Source organism: Triturus cristatus, chromosome 11 (genome assembly GCF_964204655.1).
Source record: "Triturus cristatus chromosome 11, aTriCri1.1, whole genome shotgun sequence".
Classification (NCBI taxonomy): domain Eukaryota; kingdom Metazoa; phylum Chordata; class Amphibia; order Caudata; family Salamandridae; genus Triturus; species Triturus cristatus.
This window is the reverse complement of record NC_140594.1, coordinates 164,546,249-164,567,379: the sequence shown is the minus strand read 5'-3', so window position 1 is coordinate 164,567,379 and position 21,131 is coordinate 164,546,249. Positions and strand designations below refer to the sequence as shown.

Sequence of the window (21,131 nt, the reverse complement as noted above, 5' to 3'; positions counted from 1 at the left end):
CATTTCTCCCTTCCATCTCAACCAGTCGGTAGAATTACCAGTCTTTTTCTCACAACCTCAAACCGTTGCGGAAAGGGCTTTACACAGACTTACTTTACTACATCCAAAGAACACAACCTTTCAGAAAAACCAAACAGCTATTTGTCTTTCTCTCCACCACATAAAGGCAACCCTATTTCTAAATCAGGGATAGCTAGGTGGATTGTAAAATGCATACAGATTTGCTACCACAAGGCAAAACGAACGCTATCTGTTCCCCCTAAAGCCCACTCTACAAGGAAGATAGGGGCTTCTATGGCTTTTCTAGGGAACATACCATTAGATGATATCTGCAAAGCAGCTACATGGTCAACACCGCACACTTTCACAAAACATTACTGTGTAGATGTGCAAACCAAGCAACAAGCTAGTGTGGGCCAGGCTGTACTAAAACACTGTTCCAAACAACTGCAACGGATGCCGGTGGTCGCCGCTAGGGTTGGGTACTGCTATATAGTCTATGCACAGTGTATAATCTGCAGCTCATATGCCTCGAACGGAATATGCTACTTACCAGTATGCATCTGTTCTTGGCATGTAGAGCTGCAGATCTATACATGCTCACCCGCCTCCCCAGCTACCTGTATCCGTTCCAGTCTATCTTATTTAGATACAACACACATGGGTTTCTTTACTGTTACTACTACGCTCCATCTTTCCCTGCTGGCGAAAAACAATCTGAGGATGGAGCCGAAGCCCATGCGCAATACGAACCAAAGGAGGAGTCACCGACCTTGTGACTTCCAAAGACTTTCCAAGAGGAAAAACAAACTGCAAACATCCGGGCCCAACACCAGATTGTGATCTATGCACAGTGTATAGATCTGCAGCTCTACATGCCAAGAACAGATGCATACTGGTAAGTAGCATATTCCTTTCTCGTAGCCATCACTTCCCTCAGAAGGGTCAGTGAGATACAAGCATTTACCATTCAAGAACCTTCTCTACAAATGCACCATAACAAAGTTGTTCTCCGTGCCAACCCAAAATTCCTCCCTAAAGTCATTTCTCCCTTTCACTTAAACCAATCTGTAGAACTACCAGTATTCTTCTCGCAACCACAGACCGTTGCAGAAAGAGCTCTCCACACACTAGATGTCAAACGAGCCTTACTTTACTACATCGAGAGAACACAACCTTTCCGTAGGACCAAACAACTGTTTGTCTCTTTCTCTCCACCACACAAGGGCAACCCCATCTCCAAGTCGGGGATAGCTAGGTGGATTGTCAAATGCATTCAGATTTGCTACCACAAAGCAAAACGAACGCTATCCGTTCCCCCTAAAGCCCATTCTACACGTAAAATGGGGGCTTCGATGGCTTTTCTAGGAAACATCCCATTCAATGATATCTGCAAAGCAGCTACATGGTCAACACCGCACACTTTCACTAAACACTATTGTGTAGATGTGCAAACTAAGCAACAGGCTAGTGTGGGCCAGGTTGTACTCCAAACATTTCAAACCACTGCAACAGATATGGGTGACCGCCGCTAAGGATGGGTACTGCTGTATAATCTATGCATAAGTGTGTAATCTGCAGCTCATATGCTTCGAACGGAATATGCTACTTACCAGTATGCATCTGTTCTTGGCATGTAGAGCTGCAGATCTACACACACCCACCCGCCTCCCCGGCTACCTTTATCTGTTCCAGTTTATCTTACTTAGATACTACACACATGGGCCTCTTCACTGTTATTACTACGCTCCATCTTTCCCTGCTGGCGAAAAACAATCTGAGGATGGAGCCGAAGCCCATGCGCAATACGATCCAAAGGCGGAGTCACTGACCTCGTGACTTCCAAAGACTTTCCAAGAGGAAAAACAACTGCAAACATCCGGGCCCAACACCAGATGGCGATCTATGCACAAGTGTGTAGATCTGCAGCTCTACATGCCAAGAACAGATGCATACCGGTAAGTAGCATATTCCTTTTTCAAATTGGCATTTTTTCCAAACTGCTAAAAGTCTTGTTAGGGCCTTGCTTAAGTCCCTTTAGAATTTTAGAAAATAAGTCACTATAGTCAAGGGTAGAGGGGTTAGAACTTCTTTATTAGAATGTCTCAAAAACAGAACCCAGCTATTAGTGAAGATGACCAAGATATCATACAGGACATGGTTGAGGAACTCGACCTCACCCCTTACCTTCACTTGTCTTTCAAGGAGGTAAGGTCCTTATGTAAAATTAAAAAGATACCAATGGGCCTGCATACAACCAAACAAGGGCTCCAGGAGCTCCTGGCTGAGTTTGCACAGGCCCGCCCATCTGAGAATGGTGATGACTAGTCAGATGAGGACAGGGATGAGGAGGACAGGGCTGGTAGCCCACCCCCCAATAATCCCTAGGGAGGGAAGGGTCCCCAGACCCTTAACTCCAAGAATCAACCCCAGGGGACCTAGAGACCACACAGGTGGTACAGGTACCAGTGAGGGCATTGAGGACAGCCTCAATGAGGAGGACAGCCTTTTCGCAAGGCTGGCCAAAAGATTGGATCTAGAGTCCAGACTCCTGGCTCTAGAGAAAGAAAGAAAGGAGATGGGTTTAGCACCCATCAATGGTGGCAGCAATCCTAAAAACAAGGACAGGGAGGAATCCTCTGATCCTAAAATCCCCAAAGGGATTGTCCCTAAATTTGAGGAGGATGATGACATCACCAAATGGTTCACAGCCTTTCGGAGGGCTTGTGAAATGAGGAAGGTGAAGAGACCTCTCTGGGGGGCACTCCTGTGGAAACTGTTCTCTGGTAACTGCAGAGACAGGCTTCTTACCCTCTCTGGGCCAGATGCAGGGTCCTATGATCTCATGAAGAAAACTCTGATTGAGGGATTTGGACTCACCACTGAGGAGTACAGAATTGGATTCAGGGGGGCTCACAAAACCCAGAACCAGTCCTGGATTGATTTTGTAGACTACTCAGTAAAGACACTGGATGGTTTAACTGGACACAATGTGCATGACTTTACTGGACTTTACAATTTGTTTATGACGGAACATGTATTGAGTAATTGCACAAATGAAAAGTCACATCAGCATTTGGTAGACCTAGGTTTAATTTCTCCCCAAGAATTGGGAAAGAAGGGAGACAACTGGGTCAAGACTAGGGTGACAAGGACAACCACTGTGGGTGACCAGAAGAAGGTGGTTACAAAACCTTCCCAGGGGAAAGGTGCTGAGAATCCCCAAGTCGAAAAGTCTGAGTCTTCCAAAGGGCCCCAAAAACCTGCACGGGGGGTGGGTCCCAAACTACACCCCATGTGCCACAGCCCTATAGGAGGAAGAACTTTAATCCCTCAAAGGCCTGGTGTAACAACTGTAAGAAGTTGGGACACTTAACTGAAGACAAGTCTTGCCCTCACGACAAGGCCCCTAGTTCAACAAGTACAGCTACTCCTGGGGTAGCAAGTCTACAGATGGGATCGACAGTGTGCCCAGAGCAAATCGGGATGCACACTGAAGCAGTTCTAGTTTCAGAGGGGGGTGTTGAGTTTGCCACTGTAGCTGTGTGATCACCCAACTTAAAGAAATACTTTCAGCACCCTTGGATCAATGGAACTAGGATAGAAGCTCTGAGGGATACAGGTGCCAGTGTCACTATGGTGAAAGATACACTGGTTTCCCCTGAGCAATATTTGACTGGGCGTACTTACCCAGTCACCAATGCTGACAATGTTACCACTAATCATGCAATGGCTATGGTGACATTAGACTGGGGGGGGGGGGTTACTGGCCTGAAACAGGTAGTGGTCTCTCCAAAGCTACCAGATGCATGTCTGCTTGGAAATGACCTGGAAACCTCAGCCTGGGCTGAGGCTCAGCTAAAACCCCATGCAGCAATGCTGGATATCCCTGAATTGGTGTGTGTAAAAACAAGAGCACAGAGCAAAAAGCAGGGTGAAAAAGTGTTGGAGCCTGAAAGAATGGACCAACCAAACAAGAGAAGAGGTAAGAAGACTGGGGAACCAGCTTCTGTTCAGCAACCAGATCAGGACCCCTCTCCTCAGGGAGAGGACTTGGATACCCCAGAGGGAACTGAGCCTATGGAGCTTGACCCTTACCAGGTTGAAGTCTTGGGCCCAGGGGGACCCTCTAGGGAAGAGCTGTGCCAGGGTCAGTAAGACTGTCCCACTCTTGAAAGCCTGAGGCAGCAAGCTGTTTCAGAAGCAAAGGGAGATGTCCGTGGTACCCACAGAATCTATTGGGAAGAGGGATTACTGTACACTGAGGCAAGAAACCCCAATCCTGGAGCCACCAGGAGAGTGATAGTGCCACAGAAGTACAGGGAGTTCCTCCTAACTTTAGCTCATGACATCCCCCTAGCTGGACATCTGGGCCAAACCAAAACTTGGGAAAGGCTAGTTAGCCACTTTTACTGGCCCCAGATGCACCAAAATATGAGTTTGTCAGCTCCTGTGTTACCTGTCAAGCCAGTGGCAAGACGGGTGGCCACCCAAAGGCCCCCCTGATACCACTGCCAGTGGTGGGGGTTCCCTTTGAAAGGGTTGGTGTGGACATAGTGGGTCCACTTAAACCTCCCACAGCCTCAGGGAACAAATTCATTCTAGTGGTAGTGGATCATGCTACTAGGTACCATGAAGCAATTCCACTTAGGACTATTACAGCTCCTACAGTAGCCAAGGCCCTCATTGGTGTCTTCACCAGGGTAGGGTTTCCTAAGGAGGTGGTTTCAGACAGAGGTTCTAACGTCTGCTTACCTGTTATGTTATGTTAGAAGAGATTTATAAAGCGCTCGGCTACTCAAAAAGAGTGTCCCGGCGCTAAGAGTAACCTGCCATAAAACCAAGAAGCTCACATACAAACTCCTGATCCTCTCAAAGCGATGTAATTGCAGTCTATAGGAGGAACAGCCAGGTCTTAAGATGCTTTCTAAAACTGAGGAGTTCAGGATTGCTTCTGAGGGCCAGAGGGAGGGTGTTCTATAATTTGCTAACCATCACCTGGAAGGAGCGACCACCCTTCCTGGTTAGAAGGAACTTGGGCACCTGAAGCAGATAGAGAGCAGAAGATCTTAACGTCCTCGCAGGACAATAGGGGATGATTCTCTTTTTAAGATAAGAAGCCCCTATATTGTGAAGCGCCTTAAAATCAAGGACCAGTGCCTTGAAATCAATTCTATATTTTATTTTGAGCCAGTGAAGTGCTTTAAAAAGGCTAGACAAATGGGTCCTAGGGCCGACCCTCAGAACGGCCCTGGCTGCAGCGTTCTGAACCAATTGCAAACGGTTCAGCAGAAATTTCGGAATGCCCAAATAAAGGACATTTGCGTAGTCCAATCTGGAGATGATAAGAGCCTGAACTACAATCCGTCTATGGGACATAGACAGGAGGGAGAGAAAATTCCTCATCATTTTGAGAAGCCTGAAACCAGTGCCCGTCACAGATTTCACCTGCGACTTCATAGAGAGGTCTGAGTCCAATAAGACTCCCAAGATTTTTCACTGTAGTCACAGGGTTAGGTGGAGAGGGCTGATCCTGTGGCCACCAGTTTTTCCATTCGTCCCCAGGAGAGTGACCAAAAAAGATAATTTCCGTCTTAGCCGAATTGCAGGCTAGCTGATTCAGATGAAACCATCCAAAAATATTAGACACATTCCTTGATTAAAGATTCATTAAAAGGTTCATCCTTCCCATAAGAAAACAAAATTTGAGAGTCGTCAGCATATGTTATAATCTTGGCTCCAAATTTTTCAGCAAGAGAGACCAATAGGGCCATATATATATTAAAAAGAGTCGGGCTCAACACAGAGCCCTGAGGTACTCCCACATTTAATTGGGGAATAACAGCAGAAAAAGGAGGAGACCAAACAGACTGTTGACGCTCATTGAGGAAGGAGGAGAACCAGTTAAAAACCGTGCCCCGTAGGCCGCATTCCCTCAGTCTCTGAAGGAGGCGTCGTGGGGCACGGTATCGAAAGCAGCTGAGAGATCAAGCAGTATAAGAACTGCTTTACCTCCATTGTCGAGAGTGTTCTTGAAGGTTTCAGAAATTTCTAACAGAGCTGTCTCAGTACTGTAGTTTGCTCTAAAGCCGGATTGGCTTGCATGAAGAGCGTTGGTGGTTTCTAGATGCTTAGTAATTACTGCATTCACATATTTTTCTGAGGTTTTAGCAAAGAAAGGAAGCAGCATAATAGGCCTGTAGTTGTTAGTGACTGCTGGGTCGGCCGTGTTTTTTTTTTAAAGAGGGAGTATCGTGCCCCGTTTCCATCTCGCAGGGACAGTGCCAGTGCTCAGTGCCAAGTTCAGCACATAATTGGCGGCCGGGTTCACAACTTCTGCAATCGATGCTAATATCTTAGCAGGGCACGGGTCAGAAGGCGAGCCAGATTTTAATGCTCTCATGATGGCTAAGGAAACATCCAGGGTTATCGGCGGAAATTCTTCCAAAATATCCGTCTGGGAGCCGCCACAGAGGTCGGAGGCGCTCTCAGAAATTGACTGTGGGGATACAGCAAAGGAGTCCTGAATGGACTTAATCTTGTTGTAGAAGAATGTAGTAATATTAGCCGTCCATTTGGCAGTAGGAGTGAAGGGATTCTGGGTAACAGTAGGGGTAACAAAGTCCTTCACTACTTTAAAAAGTGCCTTGCTGCAGTTGTTTGCGGACTCAATTTTGTTTCCTAAAAACTTTTTCTTCCCATTTCGGACTTTCGAGAAGTGGACTTTCAGAGCCTGTTTATAAATGAGCTTGCTCTTGGGGAGATAATCTTTCCTCCAAGAGCGCTCGAGACATTTACAGGCTTTTTTACTCTGCTTCAGTTCCTCGGAAAACCAGGGAGCCGAGGGACTATTCTGTATGTCCCTGTGTATTTTACGAGGAGCCAAGTGGAGTGTCCAAGTATGTAACCAATTATCGAGGGTAGATGCTGCATCCTCAAGAAGGCTATCCGCCGGAATAGGATGATCAATTAAAATATCCGTTAAGGCTTTGGGGGTAATATTTTTAAAAGATCTAGTTTCCTTAGATTGGGTGCTAGACAGTGACCAAGACTTATGACATTCTACATGCACCCAGAAGGTAAGCAGGAAATGGTCTGACCAAGTCAGAGCTAAGGGATTATCTAGTTCGATATTCTGGGACGAGAAAATCTGATCTAAAGTATGGCCTCTGTCATGCATTGGGGAAGAAACAAAAGGAGGCACGTCGAAGATATTAAAGGATTTGCATAGTTTTTTGGCCTCTAGGTCCGTATCTTGATCAAAATGTAAATTAAAATCACCAAGGATCATACAGTGTTTATATCTAGCAGCAATGGGGGCCGTAGCCATAGTGATAGATTCTAAGAAGCGACCCACCGGTCCCGGTGGTCTGTAGATAAGTATACCTACAACAGACTGATGCGCAGAGATTGAAATAAAGAACCCTAGACCTTCAGCTCCATCAAGGTCGTTTACTGGTATCACAGAGCACTGGAGGGGGGTTTTATAGATAATAGCTACCCCCCCCCCACCACGACTCCCAGTTCGATCCTTCCTGATGATTTTATAGTTAGAGGGTATAGCGTTCGCAAGAGTGGGATTGGAGCCATCATGGAGCCAAGTTTCTGTAAGCACCTGAAGCACATGTGGAAGGAATGTGGGGTGCAGTACAAGTTTACTACACCCTATCATCCACAAACCAATGGCCTTGTCGAGAGATTTAACAAGACATTAAAAGGCATGATTATGGGGCTCCCTGAGAAACTCCAAAGGAGATGGGATGTCCTCTTACCATGTCTGCTTTCCGCTTACAGAGAAGTGCCACAGAAGGGAGTAGGTTTCTCACCCTTTGAACTTCTGTTTGGTCATCCTGTAAGGGGACCACTTGCCTCTCCAAGAACCCAAGCAAGATATTGTGGACTATGTGCTTGGCCTAAGGTCCAGAATGGCTGAGTACATGGAAAAAGGCATCCAAGAATCTTGAGGCCTGCCAGGAGCTTCAGAAGCACTGGTATGACCAAAAAGCTGCACTGGTTGAATTTCAACCTGGGCAACAGGTGTGGGTTTTGGAGCCAGTGGCACCAAGGGCACTCCAAGATAGATGGAGTGGTCCTTACCCTATCCTAGAGAAAAAGAGTGAGGTCACCTACTTAGTTGACCTGGGCACAAGCAAGACACCCAAAAGGGTTATCCATGTGAACCGCCTCCAGCTCTACAATAACAGGGCTGACATCACCATGCTGATGGTGACTGATGAGGAACAGGAAGCAGAGAGTGAACCTCTCCCTGATCTCGTCTCCTACAGCCCAAAAGATGGGTCAGTAGATGGAGTTGTATTTTCAGACACCCTCTCTGCCCAACAGCAGACTGACTGCAAGCAAGTCTTGCAACAGTATGCTGGGCTCTTTTTCCTGACCCCTGGTCTGACCAACTGGTGTACCCATGATGTGGACATTGGTAACAGTGCACCTGTCAAAAACAAGATCTATCGACAGTCAGACCAAGTCAAGGAAAGCATCAGAGCTGAGGTCAGCAAGATGCTGGAGTTAGGGGTTATTGAACCCCCTGAGAGCCCCTGGGCCAGCCCTGTGGTTCTAGTCCCGAAAACCTCATCCACAGCGTGGAAAGAGAGAAATGAGGTTCTGTGTAGACTATAGAGGGCTCTACTCTGTCACCAAGACAGATGCTCACCATATTACAAGAGCAGATGAGTTGATAGACAGATTAGGGGCAGCCACATTTCTCAGTACCTTTGACTTAACTGCAGGGTACTGGCAGATTGGCATGGCCCCAGGAGCAAAAGGGAAAACAGCATTCTCCACACCTGACGGGCACTATCAATTCACTGTTGTGCCCTTTGGTCTAAAGAATGCCCCTGCCACCTTCCAGAGGTTGGTGAATCAAGTCCTTGCTGGGTTGGAGTCCTTTAGTACAGCTTATCTTGATGATATTGCTGTCTTTAGTTCCACCTGGCAGGATCACCTGATCCACGTTGGGAAGGTTTTAAAAGCCCTGCAAACTGCAGGCTTAACTATCAAGGCATCCAAATGACAGGGCAGGGCACTGTGGTGTACTTGGGCCACCTTGTTGGTGGAGGTCAGGTAAAGCCCTTACAGCCCAATATCCAGGCCATCCTGGAATGGGCAGCTCCAACAACCCAGACCCAAGTCAGGGCATTCCTTGGCTTGACTGGGTACTACAGGAGGTTTGTGAAGGGATATGGGTCCATTGTAACTCCCCTCACAGAACTCACCTCCAAGAAAATGCCCAAGAAGGTTAACTGGACAGTTAGTTGCCGAAAGGCTTTTGACACCCTGAAAGTAGCAATGTGCTCAGCACCAATTCTAAAAGCTCCAGATTATGCCAAGCAGTTCATAGTGCAGACTGATGTCTTTGAACTAGGGATAGGAGCGGTCCTATCCCAGACCAATGATGAAGGCCAAGACCAACCTGTTGCTTTTATAAGCAGAAGGCTTCTCCCCAGGGAGCAGCGTTGCAGTGCCATTGAGAGGGAGGCCTTTTCTGTGGTTTGGTCCCTGAAGAAGTTGAGGCCATACTTGTTTGGTACTCCCTTCCTCGTTCAAACTGACCACAGACCTCTCAGATGGCTAATGCAAATGAAAGGAGGAAATCCTAAACTGTCGAGGTGGTCCATCTCCCTACAGGGAATGGACTTGGAAGTGGAACACAGACCTTGGACTTCCCATGCCAATGCAGATGGACTTTCCAGGTTCTTCCACTTAGACAATGAAGACTCTCTAGGGCAAAGTTAGTCTCATCATCTTTCGTTTGGGGGGGGGGGGGGGGGGCTTGTGTGTGAAAAGGCCCTCTTTCTTACATGGTATGCCCCCACCTTTTGCTGAATTGCTGATGTACTTTGACTGAGTGTGCCCTGGGCTCCTGCCTGTGTTCCTTCCCTAAAACTGCATTAAAGCCTAAAACCCAATTGGCATCTCTGGCCACATGTCAGCCCCTGGTAAATGGTACCATAGGTACTCAGGGCACTGTGACCAGAGAAGGCCCCTAAGGGCTGCAGCACTTATTGTGCCACCCTTAGAGGCCCTGTACCCTGACACACACTCACTGTCTTTGCAGGCTGAGTGTCTGGGTGCATAACAAAACCGAGACGACATGGCACACATCCCTGTGTGCCATGCCCATAAACCACTGCCCTGGCATACATCCGTCACCCCTCTAGCTGGGTGCCCTATGCCAGTGGTATGGGTACAGGTGAATGAGCCCTGTACCCTTACCGTGCCCAGGTCCATTCCTGGGCCCTGTAAGTGCAGTCCTGCCATTAAGAGTGTATGGTGCTGGGAGGTTGTCATTACGAACTCCAGAGCACTATGATGGCTGCACTGAAGACTGGAAAGTTTGCTATCAAACTTCTCATCACATTAAACCCACACTGATGCCAGTGTGTGATTTAATGTAAAATGCACAACAGAGGGCATCTTAGAGGTGTCCCCTGAAACTCGGCCAACTCCCAGTGACCTGACTGAGTGGCTGCGCAGGCTGCCACCACCAGACATGTTTCTGGACCCCTGGGTTGAGAGATTGCTGCTCTTGGGGGCCTGAAACAATGCACATCCTGGGACGAGGTGCCAAGCCTCCTCCCCCATGATGGGCAGGGTTCACGAAGGAGAAGCTTCAAAGGCATGCCGCCTTTTGTGAGCTTCTCCAGACCACTTGCTGTACTCAGCAAGTGGTCCCTACTGGTTCTACCCCCCACTTTGGGCGGGAGACCCTGCGGGGAAAACAAAGTGAGGAAGATAGGTGTGCCCACCTCTGCCAACTCCACCCCTAAGGTGGGGGAGGCGAGGTGAAGCACATCTTGAGGATGGGGGGACCCAGCCAACTAGGGACAGGCTCCTGCCCCCCTCCCACTAGAGAGTGGCAGGATAGGGGGTGTACCCACCCCAGGGAAGGGATCTATTGGTGCCTGCCCTTTACCTACCTGTAACATCCCTAAATTTAGTATTTAGGGGCACCCTGAACCTTCCTTCCTCAGATCCAGTAACCACAAGAAAAGGACGAGAAGCCGTGCAGAGCTAACAAGAGGACGATGCCCACTGACTAGGCCCCAGCCCTACAGGCCTGTCTACCCTCGAACCTGCTCCTGCAAAATCCCGGCGTGTCCAGCGGCCAGCAACCTCAAAAACCCCGGAGGACCTGCCTGCATTCACTCTCCAAGCTGTTTCTCCCGTGAACACCGGACGTGTTTGAACTGCAGCTTCTGGTGCCAGCCAGAAACCACGAATCCAGCACACTCTGCACCCGCCGAGCCCTGCCTGTGTTTGAGTGAGCAAACACCACGAGGAGGTCCCCCCGGCGATCCTGACCCGAGATCCGGCGACCCCTGACCTGCCTGAAGCCTCCATACGATGCCTGCAGCCTCAATCCAGGAGACCCAGAGCGGGTAAGAAAATCCGACGTCTAAAGGCACCCCTGCACCCGACGCCCCACGGCCTTGTGTGCCCGACCCAGTGGTGCCTGACCATCCCTCTACATCCCAACTTACCCCTCGAAGTGGTGGTCACTCCTGGAAGATCTTCGTCCCCGTGCCTGGTGTTTCTTTGTACCGGAGAATCTCCATTGAATTCAACAGGGCACCCGACCTCAAAACTGCACCCGGCTGCCCTTGCGCCACTGAGGGTGTCCCTTTGGTTCTAACTTGGTCCCCAACGTGCCCTGAGCTTAACCCTAGGAGCTTTGCTCCCACAACCCTGTGGCCTGCTTGCCAGCAGCCGCCAACCGGAGTCCTCCTATCCCCCATAGGATAACATTGGGTCTCAACACTCTGCATCCGGCCCCCGAGTGCCACTGAAGGTGCAACAACAGTGCATCACTGACCCTGGGAGACCCCGGAGTCTAACCCCAGAACCCTAACTCAAAAGACCGATTACTTAAACCTTGAAACCGATAAACTCATTTTTCCTCATAGGATAACATTGACACTTTTTCTCTCAAAAAGTTTCTAAGTGTCTGTGAGAAAGTGCAATCTTCCTTGCATAGTATGCCCCCACTTTTTGCTGAATTGCTGAATGTACTTTGACTGAGTGTGCCCTGGACTCCTGCCAATCAGGTGCCCAGGGCCTATGTTCCTTCCCTAAAACCCAAATTGGCAAACCCTGGCCACATATCAGCCCCTGGTAAATGGTACCTTAGGTACCCAGGGCCTTGTGACCAGGGAAGGCCTCTAAGAGCTGCAGCACTTGTTGTGCCACCCTTAGAGGCCCTGTACCCTAACACACACTGCCCTTGCAGGCTGAGTTTCTGGGTACAAAACAAAACAGAGAGACGACATCGCACACATCTCTGTGTGCTGTGCCCACCACCTACACTGCCCTGGCATACATCAGCCACCCCTCTAGCTGGGTGCCCTATGCCAGTGGTGTGGGCACAGGAGCATGAGCCCTGTGCCCCTACAGTACCCAGGTCCATTCCTGGGCACTGTAAGTGCAGTGCTGCCATTTAAGAGTACATGGTGCTGAGAGCTCGTCAAACACGAACTCCACAGCACCATAATGGCAACACTGAAGACTGAGAAGTTTGGTAGCAAACTTCTCAGCACATTAAACCTGCACTGATGCCAGTGTGGGATTTAATGTACCAAGCACCCCAGAGGGCATCTTAGAGATGCCCCCTGAAACCTAACCTACAATCAACGTCTAGGCTGCCACACAGCAGACATGTTGCTGGACCCCTGGGTAGGAGAGCCCCATCTCTCCTGGGCCTGCAACAATGCACATCCTGGGTGAGGTGCTAGATCTCCCCCCAGGATGGGCAGGGGGAAGCTTCAAAGGCAAGCCACCTCTGTGAGCTTCCCCAGGCCACTGACAGCCCCCACTCTGGCAGGAAGCCTGGCCGGAAACCCCAAATAAAGACAGGGGATGTGCCAGCCTGCCAACCCCACCCCTCAGGTGGGGGAGGCGAGGTGAAGCACATCTCCGGGCACTCGCCATCTTGAAGATGGGAGGCCCTACCCAATCAGGACTAGGCTACCGGCCCCCTCCCACAGGAGAGAGGCAGGAAACGGGGGTGTACCCACCCCAGGACAGGGACCCATTGGTCCCTGCCCTTCACCTACCTGTAACGCCCCTAAATCTAGTATTTAGGGGCACCCTGAACCTTCCTTCCCCAGATTCCAGATTCCGAAATACAAAGAAGAGCAAGAAGAAAGAAGACCTGCCCTGCAGCTGCTAAGAAGAGGAAGACACCAACTGCTTTGGCCCCAGCCCTACCGGCCTGCCGACCCTCAAACTTGCTCCTGCTACAACCCAGCATCTCTTGTGGCCAGCAACCTCACAAACCCCGGAGGACCTGTCTACCTTTTGGCTCTAAACACCTGGGACTCCCATGAGTAGAGGCTGTACTCAAAATCAGCTTCTAATCCCTGGCATCGGCCCGGAACCGCAAACCCTGCACACTCTGCACCTGCCAAGCCTGGTCTGTGCCGGAGTGAACAAAGACCACGAGGACGACCTCCCGGCGACTGTGACCCCGAGTCCGGCACCCAAGGACTTCCCTCGACGCTCCTGACGACGCCTGCAGCCTCAGAACCAGGTACCCCCCAACCGCGATCAACAGAGGGTAAGATTTCCCGACACCAAAAGGCACCCCTGCACCCGGCGCCCTACGGCCCCCTGTTCGCAACTCCTGGGTACCTACCTATCCTCCAACTAACCAACTTACCTCTCAAAGTGGTGGTGGCACTTGAAGAATCTTCGTCCCCGAGCTTGCAGTCTTTTTCTAAACCGGAGCTTTCCCATTAAAACCAATTGAGCGCCCGAAGGCTCAAAAGCACCCTGCACCCAGCCGCCCGAGTGGCCCTGGCAGTGTAACCTTTGCACCTATCTACTTCCCCATTTGCCCTGAGCAAGTGACCAGGAGCCCAGCTCCCACAGCCGCGTGGCCTGCTAGTCAGCAGCCCCCAACCAAGGCCCCCCCTGCCTCCCATAGGATAACATTGGGCCTAACTCACTCTGCACCCGGCTGCTCTTGTGCCACTGAGGGTGTAACAACTGTACCTACCTGACCCTGGGAGACCCCCGAGTCTGTTGTCCAGAACCTTAACTTTGCCAGTCAAGTACTTACCTGAAAGCCGATACCTCAATTTTCTCCATAGGGTAACATTGACTGGTGTCTTCGGAGTGTGGAGTTTTCAAAACTTAAAATATTCACCAAAAATCAGCCAAGTAACGAAAACCAAAATACTCACCTGCTATTAGGTGAGCTCGCAGTGCTGGATCTTGGTGCCCAGCACTGACCCTGAAAACATATTCACAACCGTACTTACCAATAACCCAATTTTCTTCCATAGGTTATCATTGTCTGTTTTTCAGTGAAATTTCTTCTAAGTATCGATTTTTGCAAACTTCAAATTTTCTTTAAAAAATCGTACAAACTGTGAAAACGTAATTACTGGATTACAAAAGTAACGAGAACATACTATACCTGCAACTTTAATTTTCTTCCATAGGGAATCATTGACTGTTTTCTAAGTGTCAACTTTTAAAATGGCAAAATATTGTCTAAAAATCATAACAGCAACTAAGTCAACTTTTATCACTTGTTTCTGAGAACTGACCCAGGACTGAATCTAGGATCTAGTCCTGGAATTACAAATGTAATCCTGAAAGTAATCTATTGCAAATAACTTAAAACTTCCATTGAACTCAATGCATTATATTGTGTTTGAACTTGTGTTGCCTATTACAACAATCTGTAACTTTCTACAAAAGCCAATTGCATATTGCAAAAGTATTTATCTAAAGCATTTCATTCTGAGAAAGTATATTTTGATATCTATTGTTGGTTCTAAAATGAAACAAGCATATATTTTTTTATATAAACCATTGGCCTAGAGTTCAGTTATTGAGTGTGTGAGACCATTTGCGGACTGAGTGTGTGCAACAAATGCTTTACACTGTCCTCTGATACTGATACTGCCTTACTGCTCGACCAAGCTACCACTTTAGAGAGTAAGGTTATATCTAATTTTAGCTTCTGCCAAACCTCTGGGGACTGTGGACTCTGTACACACTGTACCTATTTGGGAACAGCATATACAGAGCCGCTTTCTCACAGTGTCGACTTTTGAAAACTGCAAATATTCCTTAAAAATCAGCCGATTAACCAAAACGCATTTTCTCAACTGTTTTCAGGAAATGTCCCAGTGCTGAATCCAGGATCCAGCACCGAGTAAGAAAAAGTAACGATAACTTAACTTACCTGCTAAGTGAATTTCTTCCCATAGGATAACATTGGTGATTCTATGTGAAAAAGTTTCAAAGTGTCAACTTTTGAAATACAGTAATATTCCTTAAAAATCATACCTTTAACCAAAACGCATTTACTCACCTGTTTTCAGGAAATGTCCCAGGGCTGAATCTAGGATCCAGTCCTGTGGTTAGAAGAGTAATCTGAAAAGTAATTAACAGCATTTTACTTAAAAAGCCCATTCAATTGAATGTACTATACCTGCAGCGTGTTGCAATCTGCTTTCTTAAACCTGTAATCAAAACCATTACCAGTTATACTGCAATTCTGAACTGTGTTCAAACAAGTCAATTACTTCTGCAAAGTATTTATATGCTTACCTGTGCCAGGCTTGCTTGGTTCTAGAAATAAAACAGTATATTTTTTTATACAATACAATTGGCCTAGAGTTCAGTTCGTTAGTGTGTGCGACCATTTGCTGACTGAGTGTGTACATCAAATGCTTTACACTGTCCTCTGATACTGCCTTCCTGCTCGACCAAGCTACCACTTTAGAGAGTAAGGTTCTATCTAACTTTAACCTCTGCCAAACCTCTGGAGACTCCTGGACTCAATACACACTGTACCTCACTTTGGTGCAGTATCTATAGAGCCAGTTTCTTACACTAACCACTAGATGGCGGAATAATGAACAACATGTGAGTCCACAAAACTCTTCAAGATGCAAAATTACCCTTTTTGGTAAGTAACCATTTTGATATTTTACGTAGTACCAAACACCACCAACTGTTTGTTGTGATATTTAACATCACAGTATGCTAAGCACAACGATTTACATGTAATGCAGCAGTGAATAAATGCATCTTGAAATATATTCTAGAATGAAAAAAGCAGGAATTCTTATATTCTTTTAATTTCTCCATAGGTTATTGCGGACATGAGAGAAAAGCGATATGAAGATGAAGGTATTGGGAGTAGTTACATGTTCAGGGTGGATCATGACACAATCATTGATGCCACAAAATGTGGAAATTTTGCCAGATTTATTAATCACAGTTGCAATGTAAGTATACTTATTACACTTTTCTTTTCATTTTGGCAGTATGTCTGCTTTGTGAAATTCATAGCGCTTCTGGACCCTCAATAGAGAGGTGTGCGAAAGTAGTGGTTGTAAATATTGAAGATTTCAGAGTAAGGAAACAGAGGATAGTTTTAGTCTACTAATAAGTTGTCTTTGAGAAAAGGCTGCAACATAGGGATTAAAGATCCATCAAGTAAAAATGTGGAGATGCTAGCAGAGGTGAGATTAGAGATTTGGTGGACGGGAGGACAGAAGAAGTGGACTTTAGGAGTGTTTCAAACCACAGGTAAGGAAATATGGGAAAGAAATCTTTTGGGTGTTAGAAAGGGGCAAGTGGGTGTCCAGGGAAAGTGTTCTCTTGAGTTCGTAACATGCGTACTGGGTTGAAAAGTTCATATGAACAAGTAGTCTAGAGGCACCATTTGTTCTGTGAAAGTTCTCCCATAGGACTTCAGTTGTATGTGATTTCGACTGAGCACCTCATGCTTTAAATGTTGCTTTTTATGAGAATTGTTGATTAAATGCAGTTACTGTGACTTATGGTCTGTTTTCATAAATAAATTATGGTGAACTGTTATGTTACATGCCGTATATTTATTAAAATGCACCCAGAGCAATTAAGGCTGACTCATTTTGAAAGTAGCGTGATTTTTTACAAACCTACGACTGACTTTTTGCAGTCTTCCAGATTCAAATTTCATTCCTAAATATGTACAGTGGACCATTTTCTGCCTATATGTAACATGCACACAGGCAGTTGAAGTGGTTGACGCTTCTCCACCTCTACCACTGTTGGCACACACACACACACACACACACACACACACACACACACATGTGCTGTTCCCTCACAGTCCCTAATATAGACATTTACCTGCAAAGAGTTTGAGAGAGAAACATGGGGTTTTTGCATTGTGAATCTTTTCTGGATCCAGTTGATGTGCATTATTCTGCCACATAGGGGTTCCACCAAAACCTTTTGCCATGCTAAATTGGGAGTTTAATTTGGTTCTCACTTTTACTCCAGTATTGGAACTTCCATAAATTCACATGCTTGAATCATTCCCTGTCTTCGAAATGGGAGTCCCCGGTACCGTATAAAAGTAATGTCAAAATAGACATAGAATGTACAGGCCTAAGGCTCCTTTTGTTTAGCAACAGATCAGTGTCCTTAATAAAATAGGACCAAAGTTAAAATCAACCAATCAGATGATACCACCATCTCAAACCTTCATGAGAGAAGCTGCAGTGCCTCAGGTTTTCTACTGCACGTCGTGCTAGGGAGTCTCGACTGAGCTCTGCTCTACTCCTTCAGTGGTTTCCGTCTTCAGCAACCTGATCTTCGTTGTTGGTGCTTCAAACTGGTTTCCACTATGTCACAGACACCAAAGAAGGGGCTCCTCAGATCCTGTGGCACCTGTACGGAGAATAAGCTCCATATTGATGATCCTCATAAGGATTGTATTTACTGTCTCTACCCAGAGCACAAGACTAGAGACTGCAAGGTATGTTACATGCTTTCTAACGAGACCTTCATGGATAGAGAAGGACGTAGTCTTCTCTGGCTGCAAAAAATCTAATCTAGAGATGACCCTCTCTCTGATGCTGAAAGCGACACTTCCTCTATGTCCTCTTCTAAAACATTGGTTGAGACATCTAGAGACAAGACATTGCCACATACCGATACAAAGCCACCAAAAAAGCATCAAAAAAGTCGTCTGAGGTGCTTATAGACATAGAAGCCCCTCCCAGGTGCCTAACATTTCTGCCTCTCCTACATCTAAAAAGGAGAAAAAGAGGCCAGACTATTCAAAATCTCTTCAGAAGTCCACCTCAGAGCCTCCTAGGGTAAAACACATGTTCGAGCCATGTGAGCTATAGATCACATGCTTTGTATACTCCTGCTATCTAGTGTTGGGTCCGGATGTTTGCAAGTTGTTTTTCTGCTAGTATATTTTCCGGTTTCGGCACCAAGGACTGACTTTTCGGCATGGAAGCTTTGGGTTCCGAAGCCGTTTACGATTTCGGCGTCGAGGGTTTGAGCTCCGAAGCGGTCTTCCCCTTCGAGCCCGAAGGTTTTGGCTCGGTACCTGTCTTTGGCCAACTTGAGCCAAAAGGTTAACGATGTGTTTCGTGTTGAGCCTGGAGGCGGGGCGTTAGATTCATCTTCTTGGTGCCGACCGTGGCCCGAAGGCAGAGGTGGAGCCAAAGCCTTTTGCTTGGTCTGAGTTTGATTTTGGGGCAAAGGGTGTTCGGTACTCTCTGCACTTTTACCTTGCGGTATGTCGTCTTCCATCTCAGAGTCCGATTCCGGAATAGATACAGGCTCTTCCTGCTCCTCTTCGGCCCCTTGTGCATCGAATTCTTCTTGCCTTTGTCCTTCACCGAAGATATCCGGCGTGTATTTGATGTTCCGGCATTTGCATTTCACGACATCAAGTCAGACGATCGCAGAGCATATTCTTCGATTGAAACAACCTGCACGCATCACAGTCTTGTTCGTTGTGTTCCAGAGGTAAGCACAAGTTGCACTATTCGAGCGAATCGGTACATGGATGCTATGTGTGTCACCGAAGACAGAATTTGAATGGAGTCTGATCCATCGACTGCGAGGTGGACTGGCGTGGTTAGGCCCGACAGCCTTCCACATGTCTTCGTATCGAAATAGAAATTTTGTTCGACCAATACGATACGTGGAGAAGTGGGATACGCGTAGGAAACAATACCGACGTGGGTATAGTGGATTGCGCACCGAGGGGGACCTGAAGAACGGTTTCAAACCGGAGCGCAGCAATACACATCCGAACCCAAAGGCAGAAAAAAACAATCTAACAATGGAGTTGATGTGCATGTGCACTGTCACCAAAAGGAAGAATCACCTTACCTCGTGACTGGAAAGACTTATTAGAAGAAAAACAACTTGCAAACATCTGGGCCCAACACTAGATGGAAAGGAGTATGCAAAGCATATGAATCTACAGCTCTACATGCTAAGAACAGATGCTTACTGGGTAAGTAACATTATCCTTTCCAAAAATCGGTGTCTGCACCGCCAACAGATGGCTCCTCGACAACTTCTCCAACGGCATCAACAACGCCTTCCAAGGCTTCCTCTAAGGCATCTACAGTTACACCGTCTCATTGTCAATGGTGACGACGATGACACGATCGCCGGTAGCCTCTGTCCTGGTGCCATCGACGGTAAATTTGCAGTCTTCGTCTACGCCGTCGTGGACGGCAGTTCCCTAGTCGACGGAGCGTTCGTCGAGGTCCCCACCGTCTACGACACAAAAACTGCTAGGGGACCCTTCATCTTTGGACCATAACCAGTCGACGACCCCACCGCTGACGATAGCCAGACCAACTACATTGTATCTTTTATCGTCGACAACATCGTTGACAACCCAAATTAAAGTTAAAAAACAAATTACACCTTTACTTACCTCTACTAGTAAGGTATCCTCACTGCTTCCTACACCCCTCCTCGATCAGGAAGATTCAGAGGAAGACTGCCTCAGCTCAGAGCCCTTTTGGGCTTCATGTAAAATGCCAGGGTCAGATGATGGGGAATATTATGAATAGGACTACAACTCCCAGGACTGTCATCCACAGTACCAGCAAGATGTGGTATGTGTGCCATCCACTCTCTTGACAGATTTACAGTCCATGCTGTTAGACTACAAAGCTTGCTTTCCTCTAATCTCTACTCCGAATCAACAAGATCCTGTTAGGGTAACTTCTGTACCTTCTCAGCCTGTCATTTCACAGCCAGCAGTTACTCTGCCTCCTATTCCGCCAGTTCCCTAATCTCCATCTGTGATACCCTTAAGCGACGCAACTTCATCTGAGGATGACAGAGAAAAGGGTGAACATCCAGGCCACAATGATGAGTGTTATGACTGTCCTGCCGATGCCAACATCTCAGTCACCTCAGGTTATTGACTTCTCTTCTGAGGATATAAGAGGTTTCCATTGCCTGCTAGAAAAAGCAGCCACTCGTTCTGAACTGCCCATGCCCGCCTCGCAACAGGATTGTTACCGATACGATTTTAAGGAGCCTGATCGCAAGACAGTAAAAGCCATACCCATCATTGTCTTTGTATGGAATCTGGGCCTTAAGGTTATGTGCAACCTGGCAACAGTACCTGCAGTATTGCCCAAATTGGACAAGAAATATAAGGCCCCAGAAGATGCAATGCACGTGCTTGCCTCACGGGTCAACCCAAGCCGGACAGTTATTTCCCAGGCACCGCTGCAAAGATCACGAAATCCTTCTATGCCCCTTACAATGCCTCCAGACAAAGTGGGTAGGCGTTTAGATAATATCGGTACACGCTTTTCATCTGCGCCTTCTTGGAAGCTGTGATCACCAAATGTGGTCCGATATATAGCCCCTTTGATCAACCTGCTTTCAGAGGACTGTCATGGAGAGGCAAATAAGGTGTTACTAGAAGATCAACGTTCCTCCTCCGAGCTAATTGACTCTGCATTGGATATTGCCACTACAAGCTTTAGACAACTTGCAGGCGCAGCGGTCCTACGCCGTCAAGGATGGCTGAAGCCCAGCAATTTTCGTCAGGAAGTCCAGACAAAAATACTAGATCTACCATAGGATGGGAGGCGCTGTTTGGAAGCCATGTTGATGAGGCCCTGAAAACAATCAAAATTGATACAGACACTGCCAAATCTTTAGGCACGTTACAGTATAAAAAAGTACCCTTTCGGGTGCCAGGGCAAACTTCCTTTTGTGGAGGGTCTCAGTAATATAATTATCAAACATACTCCTCCACCACACAGCATTTCCGCTCAGAATATCGGCAGCGGCAAACACCGTCAGCGGCAAATCAT

At 47.3% G+C, this 21,131-nt stretch overlaps 1 protein-coding gene across 3 annotated transcripts in view; it reads left to right on the top strand.

Annotated features, from left to right (window-relative positions):
* SETD1B (SET domain containing 1B, histone lysine methyltransferase) overlaps nt 1-21,131 on the top strand; it is a 476,309-nt gene that overhangs the window by 434,075 nt on the left and 21,103 nt on the right. For all 3 annotated transcript variants that reach the window (XM_085633203.1, XM_085633202.1, XM_085633201.1), the window contains exon 17: nt 16,128-16,265. In XM_085633203.1, coding sequence (XP_085489329.1) covers nt 16,128-16,265 — 138 coding nt within the window. The remainder of the gene's footprint in view (nt 1-16,127; nt 16,266-21,131) is intronic.